Below are 14,812 nucleotides of genomic sequence, written 5' to 3' on the forward strand. Positions count from 1 at the left end.
GGAGGTGAGGATGACTTGGGCCTAGTTAATTCACTGAGTCCTTCTATCTAGGCTTCTGTTTACTCACAAAGCCTCTTCACTAGGGCTGCCTTGCAAATTAAATGGGATGGTACACAAAGCATCTATTGGCTTATGAAAGACACACAGGACAGCTACCCTAAGGCTATATTTTCCCAAGACTGTGGAGACTGTTGATATTTAAGCTTAAAATATAAATGTATAACAATATGAAAGGTTTTTACCTGCTTCTTTTCCTCTGCTTGATCTTTCTCAGGGTACATACTCAGCAGCAAACTGAGATTCAGTTCAATGCTTGATCCTAACACAGAGATACTTTCACTGCTATCGAGCTTTCTGATAATTTCTAGCAAATAAAGGCAAATAGAGGGGATAATGGTGAAAAGCAATGTTAAAAGTTGTCAATGTTACCACTGCACCTAGCAAATTAAAATGCTTTTGGAAAAAGAAAATAAAATGCTTTTGGAAGTTAAAAAAATTGTTTTCAATGTTAGGTCAAAATTATTTTCCACCAAAGTGGGATATAAAAGTATTTCAAAAAAAAAAAAAAAAAAAAAAGAAAAAAAAAAAGAAAAGTATTTCAAAAACCTACTAAGAAAGCAGTTTCTCCCCCAGAAACATCTTTAAAAAAAAAAAAAAGATTTATTTATTTATTTTATTTGAGATGGAGCACACAAACAAGCAGGGCAGACGGGCAGAGGGAAAGGGAGAAGCAGACTCCTTGCAGAGCGGGGAGCCTGATCCCAGCCTCAATCCCAGGACACTGAGATCGTGACCTGAGTCAAAGGCAGACACTCAACGGACTGAGCCACCCAGGCGCACCCCCACAAACAGAAACTTCTGTTTTCTGAAATATTCAGTGTGTCTTGATGAGTAGATTCTATTGATAATTTAAATTAATTTGCATGCATCTGACAGGTGCACACCCCCTACCAGCACTGATGGAGGATCCAGTGTATTGGCTCTTGATGGAAGACTCTGAAGACAGATCCAGGTGACTTAAGAACTCAACTTCAAGATTTGGAAACTCCACTATGTGGTCGTTGGAAAATGCACCGTTATACACACGCCCGTTCTTGAAAGTTAATTGGCCCTGCAGATAGAAAGATTTACAGTTCAGGAAAACCACTGCTAATCTACTTCTGTACCATTTTCAAGGATTTGGAGTTTTGTTTTGGAGTTTTTTGTTTTTAAGGCATGCACTTAGCTCACATAGAATCAGGCTCCTAGATTCTCGAGTCACTGTGTGAATCCTCTCTCTTCCTCCTCCTCCTCCTCTGTCTGTCCCACAACCTCTCCTCAGCTATCTCTAGGTCACAGAAGGTGCCTTATTAAACTATACTAATGACTAGCAGAGTGCCCATCACCAAATAGCAGCTCTCTAGCTATTTGTCCAACACAGGCCAACAGTCAGTCTGATCGAGAGGTAAGTAAATGACCCAAGTCAGCTCAGCCACACTGAAGATATTTGTGGAAAGCTTCTCAGAAGAGAGTTTCTTCTCTCCTTCTACTTAGTGTGGTATGTGGATGTGAAGCCTGGAACCACAGCATCCATCTTGTGGTCATGAGGGAGGGGCAGCCTAAGGGTAAAGCTGACAACATGGTAGCAGACATCATGGGTAAATGGAAGAAAACTCCTGACATCACTGCATTGCTGAATCAAACCAACCCTGAAACCAATTTATTGAAAAAAAGAAAGAAAAACACCAATTTATTCTTTATTGTTTGTGGATGAGTAAGCTAGATTTTCCGTTACTTGTGAACAAAACCACCCTAACACACATATCTATGTACATAACATAAACTAAGTAAATATCTTCTAAATATATAGGATACTGATGTTATGTTGAAAGTTGTTTTAAATTTCATGTAATCATTTTAATAAAACAGTAAGTTATCCTATGCAAAAATGGATTATGCACTTTACCAAAGAATGACATGCTTTTTATGGTATTCCAGTTCCTTCACAAAATCTTTAAAATGTGCTCTTCACACGTCTGCACTTACCATGCCATGTTTTTTATTGGACACCCATTCTCCTTCATAGATGGCTCCACTGGCATAGTAAAACTTTCCATGGCCATGACGATATCCATTCACAAACTCTCCTATGTATTCATTTCTTAAAGGGTATTGGGAGTTGGGGATTCTCTTTAGAAACCATGAGTGTGTTCCAAAGCCATTCTGAAAACAAAACAAATTTCCATGGGAAATACTCAAATATTTCCTCTTTTTACCTGAATCCATTTAAAATTCACTCAATAGGGGCACCTGGGTGGCTCAGTCTGTTAAGCTTCCAACTCTTAATTTGGGCTCAGGTCATGATCTCAGGGTCATGAGATGGAACCCCACGTCAGGCTCTGAGCTCAGCACAGAATCTGCTTATACCTCTTCCTCCCTCTACTTGCACTTTCTTGCTTTCTAATAAATAAATAAAATCTTTTAAAATTAAAATAAAATTCAGTCAATAGATCAAATACAATGACTCACTTCAAAGGACAAAGAACATGGATTTTAGAGTCACACAGATTTGGGTTCAGCCTCTGTGTCATCTACTTACTAACCAGCCTTTTGACGTAAGGCAAATTATTTAAGCCCTCTGGGTTTCATCCATAAAATGAAAATAACACTTATCCTGCAGGTTGGATATAAAGACTGAATATAGTATATATAAAATGCCTGACTTGATACTGATAAATCGTTACCTTAAATTTTATTTATTTTTACATACAGCCTCATTAAAAAAAAAAAAATGCTCCCTCTTCAATCCCACTTAGCAGAGATAACCACTACTTGAGAGTTTGAGAATTCATCTGTATTTTCCCCAGGCACATGCAATTGTATGTAGTGAGTCAATGTATTACACATACGTACATAGAACACATAGAAAGACACAATTTTTTCACAATGGGATGACTCTGTATATATCTTCCTAGAACTTCTGGGTATATGCTGAAAAGAATTGAAAGCGAGGAATCAAACAAATACTTGTGCACTCATGTTCATAACAGCATTATTACAATAACCAAAAGGTGGAAGCAACCCAAGTGTTCATCAATGGATGAACACATAAACAAATGGATGATATAAACATACAACAGAATATTATTCAGCCTTAAAAATAAGATGGATAAGATGGATGAACCGTGAAGACACGATGTTAAGTGAAATAAACCAGTTGCAAAAGAATAAATACTATATAATTCTATTTATATGAGATATCTAAGGGAGTCAGATTCATAGGGGCAGGAAAATAAATGGTGGGCGCCAGGGGTGGAGGAGGGGGCTGGGAGAAAGGGTGTGAGTGAGTGATGGGGACAGAGTCCCAGCCTGAGGAGATGAAAAGAGTTCTGAAGATGATGGTGGGGGTGGATGCCCCTAAACTGGACACTTAAAAATGGTTAAGATGATAAATTTTCAGTTATGTGTATTTTACCACAATTAAAATTAAAAAGATAAAAAGAAAGCTGGAGTGGCTATATTCACACCAGAGAAAGACTTCAGAGGAAGAGAAATGATCAGGACTAAAGAGGGACATGACCAGATGATAAAAATGGTCAATTTACCCAGAAGACATAACAGTCCTAAACATGTACATGCCTAACAACAGAACTTAAAAATGTATGATGCAAAAATTGATGGATTTGAAAGAAATAGATGAATCTATACTTGGACTCTTCACCACTCTTCTCAGAAATGGGTAGAGGGGATCCCTGGGTGGCTCAGCGGTTTGGCGCCTGCCTTTGGCCCAGGGCGCGGTCCTGGAGTCCCGGGATCGAGTTCCGTGTCGGGCTCCCGGCGTGGAGCCTGCTTCTCCCTCCTCCTGTGTCTCTGCCTCTCTCTCTCTCTCTCTCTCATAAATAAATAAATAAATCTTTAAAAAAAAAAAAAGAAAAAAGAAATGGGTAGAAAAAGTAGACAGGGGAACCCTGGGTGGCGCAGCGGTTTAGCACCTGCCTTTGGTCCAGGGCACGATCCTGGAGACCCAGGATCGAATCCCACATTGGGCTCCTGGTGCATGGAGCCTGCTTCTCCCTCTGCCTATGTCTCTGCCTCTCTCTCTCTCTCTCTCTCTCTCTGTGACTATCATAAATAAAAAAAATTTTTTTAAAATTTAAAAAAAAAGAAAAAGTAGACAGAAAATGAGTAATGTGATATCGAAAGCTGAACAATACTACCAGTGTGATCTAATTGGCATCCATAGAACACTCCGTTCAACAAAAGCAGAAATACATATAACACTTAACAAGACAGACCATATCCTGAGGCCCAAATAAACCATGACATATTTAAAAGAAATGTCATCATATGCAATGAAATGCCAGAACACCTGCACCCCAATGTTTATAGCAGCAATATCCACAATAGCCAAACTGTGGAAGGAGCCTCAGTGTCCATCGAAAGATGAATGGATAAAGAAGATGTGGTCTATGTATACAGTGGAATATTACTCGCCATTAGAAATGACAAATACCAAAAAAAAAAAAAAAAAAAGAAAAGAAAAAAAAATAAATAAATAAAAAAGAAAAGAAAAGAAAAGAAAAGAAGAAAAGAAAAGAAAAGAAAAGAAAGAAAAGAAAAGAAAAACAACAAATACCCACCATTTGCTTCGACATGGATGGAACTGGAGGGTATTATGCTGAGTGAAGTAAGTCAGTTGGAGAAGGACAAACATATGGTCTCATTCATTTGGGGAATATAAAAAATAGTGAAATGGAATAAAGGGGAAAGGAGAGAAAATGAGTGGGAAATATCAGTGAGGGAGACAGAACATGAGAGACTCCTAACTCTGGGAAACGAACAAAGGGTGGTGGAAAGGGAGGTGGGCGGGGGGTGGGGGTGACTGGGTGACGGGCACTGAGGGGGTACTTGATGGGATGAGCATTGGGTAATATGCTATATGTTGGCAAATTAAACTCTAATAAAAAAAAGAAATGTCATCATACAAAATATGTACTCTGACCACAGGAGAATTACACCAAAAAATCAACTACAAAAGGATATTTGGAAAAATCTCCAACTATTTGGAAATTAAATGACATATGTCAAAATAATACACCCAAGAGAAGTCATAGGGAAATTAGAAAATATTTTGAACTGAACAAAAATTAAAATATATCAGAATTAGTGGGATGCAGGGGCGCCTGGGTATCTCAGTGGTTGGCTCAGGTCATGATCTCAGGGTCCTAGGATCTGCCTATGTCTCTGCCTCTCTCTCTTGGTCTCTCAGGAACAAATAAATAATCCTAAAAAAAAAGAATTAATGGAATTTGGAGAAAGCAGTGCTAAGAGGAAAAATTTAGTATTTAATGCTTATGTTTGAAAAGAAGAAATGTCTCAAGTCAATAAAGCTTCCATCCTATAACTCAAGTAAAAGAAGAGAATATTAAACCCAAAGCATGCAGAAGGAAGGTAATAACAAAGAGTAGGTATCAAGTTAAAGACTGGAAAAACTCAAGAGAAAATAAATAAGACTGGCTCTTAGAGAATTTCATGATATGGATACACCTCTAGCAAGACTGAAGAAAACAGAGAAAACATAGATAACTGGTACTGAAAGAAATAGGAAACAACACTATAGATCCCATATAGTATATATTACAAGAATCCTGAGAGACTATTATGAACAGCCTTGTACCAACAAATTTCTATGAAATCGGCAAATTCCTTCAATAATACAAACCTCTAAAACTTACTCAAGAATAAACAGACAGGGGTGCCTGGGTGGCTTAATTGGTTAAGCATCCAACTCTTGGTTTTAGCTCAGGTCGTGATCTCAGGGCCATGAGATTGAGCTGCATGTTGGGCTCTGTGCTGAGTGTGGAGCCTGCTTAGGAGGATTCTCGCTCTCTGTCAACAACTCCGTGTCCCACCCACACGCTACTCTCTCTCTCTCTTTAAAAAAGTATAACCTCAAAAAAATATATAAAAAATAAAAAAAAAGTATAACCTCATTCACTGCAATCAAGTGAGATTTATTCCTATGTTGCCAGGGTGGTTCAATATTCACAAATCAATGTTATACACCACATCAATAGAAGAAAGGATGAGAACCACATTATCATTTCAGTAGGTGCAGAAAAAGCATTTGACAAAGTACAACATCCATTCATGATAAAACCCTCAACAAAGTAGGTTTAGAGGGAACATAGCTCAACATAATAAAGGCCATATGGGGAAAAAAAATCACAGCTAATATCATCCTTATTGGGGAAAAACAGAGCTTTTCCTATAGGACAAGACACACAAGTCCACTCTTACCATGAAAAAGTGAAACATTTGCCATTTGCAGATGACATGATACTCAATATAGAAAACCTGAAAGACTCCACCAAAAAAATTGCTAGAACTGATACACAAATTCAGTGAAGTCACAGGACACAAAATCAACCTATAGAAATAAGCTGCATTTCTATACACCAATAATGAAGCAGCAGAAAGAGAAAGTCAGAAAACCCATTTACAACTGGAAAAATAATTAGATACCTAAGAATAAACTCAACCAAAGAAGTGAAAGACCTATATTCTGAAAACTATAGAACACTTCTGAAAGAAACGGAAGAGGCCACAAAGAAATGGAAAGGCATTCCATGCTCATGGATTGGAAGATCAAACACTGGTAAAATGTCTATATTATCCAAAGCCATCTACACATTTAATGCAATCCCTATCGAGATATCAACAGTATTTTTCACAGAATTAGAAGAATCCTAAAATTTGCATGGAACCATGAAAGACCTCAAATAGCCAAAGCAATCTTGAAAAAGAAAAGCAGAGTTAGAGGCATCACAATTCTGGACTTCAGGTTATATTACAAAGCTGTAGTGATCAAAACAGTTTGGTACCATCACAAAAATAGAGACAGATGAATGGAACAGAACAGCAAATCCAGAAAAAAACCCACAGTCATACAGCCAATTAATCTTTTTTTAAAAAAGATTTTATTTTTTCATTCATGAGAGACACACACACACACACACACACACACACACACACAGAGGCGGAGACACAGGCAGAGGGAGAAACAGGCTCCCTGTGGGGAGTCCAATGTAGGACTTGATCCTGGAATCCTAGGATCATACCCTGAGCCAAAGGCAGACACTTAACCACTGAGCCACCCAGGTGTCCCACAGCCAATTAATCTTCAACAAAGCAGGAAAGAACATCCAGTGGGGGGAAAAAAATCTCTTCAACAAATGTTGTCAGGAAAACTGGAGAGCTATGTGCAAAAGAATGAAAATGGACCACTTCTTAGATCACCACAAAAATAAATTCAAAATGGATTAAAGACCTAAATGTAAAATCTGAAATCCTAAAAATTCTACAAGAGAACACAGGTAGTAACCTCTTTGACAGCACCCATAGAAAGTCCTTACTAGATAGGTCTCCTGAGGCAAGGGAAACAAAATAAACTATTGGGATTTCATCAAAATAAGAAGCTTTTGCACAGTGAAGAAAACAATCAATAAACTAAAAAATAACCTCCAGAATGGGAGAAGAAATTTGCAAATTACTCATTTGATAAAGGGTTAGTATCCAAAGTACATGCAGAACTTATAAAACTCAACACCCAAAACAAGCCAAATAATCCAGATAAAAAATGGGCAGAACACATGAATAGATATTTTCCCAAAGAAGACATCCAGATGACCAACAGACATATGAAAAAAAATGCCCATCACTTATCATCAGGGAAATACAAATCAAAACCACAATGAGGGGATCCCTGGGTGGCTCAGCGGTTTAGCATCACCTTCGGCCCAGAGTGTGATCCTGGAGACCGGGGCTCGAGTCCCACGTCAGGCTCCCTGCATGGAGCCTGCTTCTCCCTCTGCCTGTGTCTCTGCCTCTCTCTCTCTGTTTCTCATGAATGGATAAATAAAATTTAAAAAAAAGAATGAAATCTTGCCATTTGTAACAACATGGATGGAGCTGGAGACTATAATGCTAAGTGAAATAAGTCAAATAGAGAAAGACAAATACCATGATTTCACTCATATGTGGAATTTAAGAAACAAGCAAAGGTGGGGGAAAGACAGAGTCAAAGCAAGAAATGGATTCTTTTTAAAGATTTTATTTATTTATTCATGAGAGACACACAGAGAGAGGCAGATGCACAGGCAGAGGGAGAGGCAGGCTCCCTGCAGAGCAGAGAGCCTGACGTGGGACTTGATCCCAAAACCCTGGGATCAAGACCTGAGCCGAAGGCAGCCACTTAACTGACTGAGTAGTCAGGCGCCCCTAAAAAAATAAAGAAAGAAAATCAATCAATGTAATTCAACATTAACAACAGACTGGAAAAGAAAAACCACATGATTATCTAACTAGAGGCAGAAAAAAGCATGAGATGGGACCCCTGAGTGCCTCAGCAGTTGAGCGGCTGCTTTTGGCTCAGGATGTGATCCCGGAGTCCCAGGATAAGGTCCCACATCAGGCTCCCTGCATAGAGCCTGCTTCTCCTTCTGCCTGTGTCTCTGCTTCTCCCTATGTGTCATTAATAAATAAAATCTTTAAAAAAAAAGAAAAAGCATTAGACAAACTTCATATCCATTCATGATAAAAATTATAAGCAAATTAAGATTAGAGAGTTTCCTTGGCCTGATCAAGAACACCCATGAAAACCCCACAGCAAACATCACTCAAGGACCGAGTGCTGTCCGCTAGGGCTCAGGCAAAGTGCAAGGCTGGCTGCTCTCTCCACTCAGTACCAACCACACCAAGAGGTCTGAGCCAGTGCAAAGGAGGATAAGAAAAAGCATACAGGTGAGAAAAAACAGACAAAGCTTTCTTAGCAAGGCTCCCAATTACCAGATTAATATGCAGTTATTATTAGAAAATCCTAACTATATAAACCATATGAAATTAACCACATCAATAAAGCCTTTCTGTTCTGTGCGGGAAATACATTGCTTCTAAGGTACAAAGAACTGTTTTGGTCCACATGTGAGCTGTGGGAATGATGGATTTGCCAATGCCATGACCTCACTGGTATGCATAAGACCTTCAGAGGAACCTAAATGATAAAATGTACTTTAAAAAAAAAAAAAAAAAAGATGGTTTGGACCAGTAAATCATACTTCGGGTTTCTAAATTTCACAGAGCTTAAGTTTTAGGTCACCAGATGATATATGGAGTGACACATGCGCTGAAGATCAGTGCCCCCGTGGGGATGTGTTCCGGTCACACCAGCTGGCACAGTACCTGGATCCCCTTCTCCCACTGACCCGTGTACTCCTCATTGGCTGTCAGCCACCGCATCCTGCCTTCTCCATGGCGCATGTTGTTTTCCCACTGACCTTCATATATGTTTCCAGATTTGTAACTGGGACAAGAAAAAAAAAACGGAAAACAGTCAGTTATTTTACATACTATACTTATCTTTAGGAAGACTTTTAAACTTCTCTACAGGTGCCTGGGTAGCTCAGTTGGTGAAGTGTCTGCCTTCGGCTCAGGTCAGGATCTCAGGGTTCTGGGCTCCCTGCTCAGCAGGGAGTCTGCTTTTGCCTCCCTCTCTGCCCCTCATCACTGATCATTCTCTTTCTCTCTATCCTTCTCTCTCTTCCTCAAATAAATAAATACAAATCTTAAAAAAAAAAAAAACTTCTCTAAACACCTTTGAAAAATCCAACCCTTGTGCCCATACAGTCTTCTTAAATTCAATGGATAGGCATGTGGTCAGTAAAAATAATCATCTTAGGAGTAGGATAAACCACTTTATTAAATCCTCTGATCATTTAATAAGGTGATAAAGTAGATAAGAACAGGGATTTTAAGTCTTTTAAAGCTAACTCCCTATGGAATCATTATTACTTAACATTTCTCCCCCGAATATTCCAGTCCTTAAAATATTTGACTCTATCAGCTTGATCCAAAATCAAAGAAACATGTCAAGAGTCTTCTGAAAACATACAGAAATAGATATCTGTGATTAATGGAGAACAAAGAAAGATGGGTTCTACCTGTGATAAAGTGAAATTGTATGATTAAACCTCACTTAATATAATGTTTCTCTAAATTTTCCATTGAATGTTTTCATCACTATGGAGATTATATTGGGGTGAATTTAGGTATTCTACCCTGCTTATATAGGAAATGTGTTCCCTGGAATTTCTATACCCTATCTTTTTTTTTTAAGATTTTATTTTATTTTAGAGAGAGCACGTGTATGAGCTGGGGTGGGGGAGGGAGAGGGAGACAGAATCTTAAGCAAGCTCCATGCCCAGTGCAGAGCCTGATGTGGAGCCTGATCCTATCACCCCAAGACCATGACCCAAGCCAAAATCAAGAGTTGGTCATTCAACAGACTACGCCATTCAGGCGCCCCTCTGCACCTTATCTTTAAGTCACCTAAGTGAAAATTATTTGGGCCCCCAAACACATGTTTCACCCACACCCCACGTGTGGCAGCAGCGATACCTACCATCTTATCCCCCAGCCGTTTTTGATGTTGTGTACCCAGTCCCCCTCGTACCAGGAGGTACCCTCTTGATTGTAATAAATAGAGCCCTAAAACAAATAATATCATTAAAAAATATCAAGCCTCATAAAACAAATGTTTATTAAAGGTAAAGATTAAAAAGTACATGAATTTAAGGAATCTAACCCCATGGAAGTCAATGTCATACATGGGCAAGACACCTAACCCGTGGTAGGTCTCTGTTTTGTAATCAAGGATATGGTAAAGTAGCCATCACATCACAGATCAATTACTCCCTAATGATGAGGTATCACAGTAAGGTGTGGAATGACCACATCCATTATATTCGGTCTATCCATTTACTTGGTAACTTTGAGTCAGATGAGTACCTAAACAATCCTGTTCTGTTGTTACCTAAAGTGAGCGGTAGATCCTTCTGTACAAGTAAAGGTAAGTCCCGCTCCCTGCTCTTTTTTTTGAGAGAGAGAGAGGGACGGAGGGAAAGAGAGAGAGGGAGCGAGTGAGTGCTTGCACAAGCAGGAGGAAGGTGCAAAAAGGAGAGAGGGAGAGAATCCCAAGCAGGCTCCACCTATACCCAGTGGGAGCCTGACATGGGGCTCGATCTCAGGACCCTGAGATCATGACCTGAGCTGAAATCTAGAGTCAGATGCTTAGATCTGAGCTGAAATCTAGAGTCAGACGCTTAAACTGACTGAGCCACTCAGGAATCCCATGTCAGTACCCAAACCACTTTTGTTCTATCCATTCATCATCATACTTATTTTACTGCCTCTGAGTATAAAGAAAGATGGGTTCTACCTGTGATAAAGTGAAATTGTATTATTTCTGAGTATAAGTGACCATGGAGTACCCTTTCTTTGGTGACTCCTCTTAGGGAATAGTACTAGCTACCATGTATTTGGATCTACACCAAATGGCCTCAGATTGCTTGTTTATTCACTGGTTCATCTCACTGCACGTGCGTGTGTGTGTGTGTGTGTGTGTGTGTGTGTGTGAGGAAGCGTGCAATTTTTCTCTTTTCTTCCCCATCATCAAGCTGACTTGCATCCAGGTGCCATGGTCTAGAAGTCACCACCCCCATCCTAGTCTGAACTGCTATGAGCTGAGAGAGGAGAGGAGGGGAGAAGAGAAGGGAGGGGAGGGGAGGGAAGAGAGAGGGGGGAGGAGGAAAAGAAAACACAATACAATTGACAGAACAGTCTAAATCTGAGCAGAGTGATGATTATAATGGTAGACTCTTTTCTTACATTTTCCAAGAACATGGCTACGGTATTTTATAATCCTATACAGAAGGGAAATAGCAGTGCCAGGAAGAGCAACCTTGACTTAAAAGTGAATATAATGTGCATTGCCGGAAAGAGTATAAACTGGTCCTGCTGCTGTGGAAAACAGTTTGAAGGTTCCTGACAATGTTAAACACCCAGTTACCATACTCCACTCCTAGGTTTATACACCAGAGACTGAAAACAAGTACCCCAATACATCCTTACACACCCATTCATAGCCGTGCTAGTCACAGAAGCCAAAAGATGAAAACAGCCCCAAATACCCATCAAAGGATGAACAGATAAACAGCATGTGGTCCATCCATACACTGGAGCAGTATTATTCAGTCACCAAAAGGAATTAAGTACCTACAACATGGATGAATCTCAAAAAAACATGATGTTGAGTGAAAGAAGCCAGACATGAAAGGTAATATATTGTAGGGTCTCATTTATACGAAACAACCAGAATAGATGACCCATAGAGAGAGAAGGCAGACAGGGGCTGCTGGGGTTCGGGATGGGAAATATCTGCCTAGGGTTTTATTTGGAGTGCTGACAAAAAGGTTTGGGGCTAGACAGAGGTGGGGGTCTCACAAGGCTACGAGGGCACTATATGCCACGGAACTGCTGACTTTGGATTGGTCAGTTTTGCGTGCTGTGAATTTCACATCAATCAACAATTGAATATACTTTTACAACAGCCCCCCATTTCCCACCCCCTGTATTTGTTCACCCTATCTACGGGCAGAAGTTACGTGGCCGCCTCACCCACCTTCCCATGTCTCTTGCCGTGACAACCAGTGGCCGATGTAGGACACAGGGTGTGTGCCACATTTGAACATACCAAATCCCTGCCTCACACCGTGGTAGCACTTCTCCTTCATAGGTGCTGCCATCTGGCCACGTGTACACACCATGGTTCATGGGGATGTTCTTCACAAACTCCCCCTAGGATAAGAAAGCTCAGTGAGAAAAAGCAGTTGTGAGACCCCTAATCCCATGGATGGTTTGCAACATCTCCTTGACTACTGCACACTGCTCCTGTCTCTCCTCTGTGGAAACAGTGGAGTATCCCGGCCATCAGCTTCTACTACCCTCCCCCTTCCTTCTCTAACATACCCTGTCCTCTCTCCCCTCCCCTCCCCGGAGTGGAAGCCCCAGCAGGATAAAACAGCTGGAAGCTGTGTGTAGACAGGTTCCAAGAGGCAAATGGATAACATGAAAAGGTGTTGTTTTTGTCCTGGCCTTAGGAACTTTAGAGTCTGGGTTCCAGTGTTCTCCTCAGGGGACACCAGTGATTAGCCTGGCTTGGTGATCAACTGGTGGAAACTCTTCTTATGTTTGTGGTTCATCAAAATATTCTGCAGACACATCAGCCAACCACATCCCTGTGGGTGCCTTCTAGAGAATCTGCTCTGCTTGGGGCCAGGATTTCAGCTGAGTGGGCAGCACGCAGTTCCAAGCACCACAGCCTTGAGCCACTGGATTCTCTCAGGAACATGAACTCACCAGAGGCATCCGGCCAGCAGAAGAAAGAGGACAGGGTGGCCTGGCCTGACCATGGGCCAGATTGCATGAGGCTAGCTGACCCTCCCTGAAGGTACCTTTTGTGACAGCCCAAATCCTGTCCATCAACCCTCCTATCTAAGCTGGTATGGAAGGGTCTAATGCCTACCGGAAGGATTCCCACCTGAGAGCTTCCAGAAACTCACAGGTTAGAAGGCAGGGGTGCTGCGGGTAAAGTTTCCCTGGAGAGGCTGGCCCCAAAGCACCAGATTCTTCAGGCTCCCCTGAGCCTCTGAGTGCTTGTCTCCCACTGTCCGCCCCAGTGAGCTGCCCACCATGGCCCAAACATGTCTGTTTCCCTCACTTGGCTGCTACTTGAATATGTACATTACATGCATGTGTCTTTTTTTTTTTTTAAGATTTTTATTTATTTATTCATGAGAGACAGAGAGAGAGAGAGAGAGAGGCAGAGACACAGGCAGAAGGAGAAGCAGGCTCCATGCAGGGAGCCCGACATGGGACTCGATCATGGGACTCCAGGATCAGGCCCTGGGCCGAAGGCAGGCGCTAAACCGCCGAGCCACACAGGGATCCCCCTCTTATTTTCATTACCACTTATAAATGCCATCACTAGCAGCTCTGCAACTGCAATATCTAGAATAGCCTTCCAGCTATTGATTTAAAAATATACATTTCCTTTAAACCATCAAGATGGGTTGAGACCCACAACCCATCTTGAAAAAAGGGATAAAAGTGGCCAGTAAAAATAGGTGAAGCTGGATGAATGGCTACAGTCTGAGCTCCAAAAAATAAAGGTACAGAAGAGAATGTATAATGAACTATTTGTATTTGTAAAGAGTAAGAAAGGCCAAATATAGGCATGTGTGCTGTACATGCACAGAACACACAGGGACCTCTAGAATTTACAGATGAAATGGGTAACGATCAACAGAGGAGCCTGTACAGTAACAAGGCTTTTCGCCTATATTCTCTGGTACTATGGACTTTCTTAAACTCATGTGCTGAATTACTTTTATGAAAGTAGTGGGTTTAACTGTGGGAAGCTGGACATTAAAAGTTTCATTAATTACAGTTTAAAAACTATTACCTATTATGTGCTTTACCTCATATTTCAGACCATCAGCCCAAACGTAAGTCCCTTGTCCATGCATGAGTCCTTCTGAAAACATACCCTTCAAAACAGAACAACAAACCCTTAGCACCAGTCTTTGATTCTACACAACAGCTGCCACTGTGGTTTTAGTTCTTAGGATGGAGCCTTATCCCCTTTCCATTTGCATAAATATACTTGTCCAAATTCCCCAAAATGTACACCATGCAGTCCTATGCAGTGGTGAAATGAGTTGTAAATTCACTCTGTGTCGTCCTCTCCTAATTAAGCAGTGAAAAATGCTGTAGTTCAAAAGAATTATACACTTTTGGTTTTGCACTTCCAAATGCAAGGATTTAAAAAATTAAAACTAGACAGACCCCAAAAAAAAAAAAAAAAAAAAATAAACTAGACAGACCCGGTGGTTGAAGTGTGGAAAACCATTATCTGGACATTAGCAACTACTCGATT

The 14,812-nt window shown here is 40.6% G+C and overlaps 1 protein-coding gene across 1 annotated transcript in view; it reads right to left on the reverse strand.

Moving 5' to 3' along the window:
* Positions 1-14,435, reverse strand: part of LOC119878430 (radial spoke head 10 homolog B-like) — a 47,315-nt gene extending 32,880 nt beyond the window's left edge. The window contains 9 exon segments of the mRNA XM_038589056.1: positions 243-364; positions 952-1,111; positions 2,026-2,202; positions 9,220-9,340; positions 10,439-10,524; positions 12,497-12,520; positions 12,522-12,590; positions 12,592-12,672; positions 14,355-14,435. Coding sequence (XP_038444984.1) covers positions 243-364; positions 952-1,111; positions 2,026-2,202; positions 9,220-9,340; positions 10,439-10,524; positions 12,497-12,520; positions 12,522-12,590; positions 12,592-12,672; positions 14,355-14,420 — 906 coding nt within the window. The 5' untranslated portion in view covers positions 14,421-14,435.
* Between the last annotated feature and the right edge of the window lie 377 nt (positions 14,436-14,812).

Source organism: Canis lupus, unplaced genomic scaffold (genome assembly GCF_011100685.1).
Source record: "Canis lupus familiaris isolate Mischka breed German Shepherd unplaced genomic scaffold, alternate assembly UU_Cfam_GSD_1.0 chrUn_S1610H1801, whole genome shotgun sequence".
Taxonomy (NCBI): domain Eukaryota; kingdom Metazoa; phylum Chordata; class Mammalia; order Carnivora; family Canidae; genus Canis; species Canis lupus.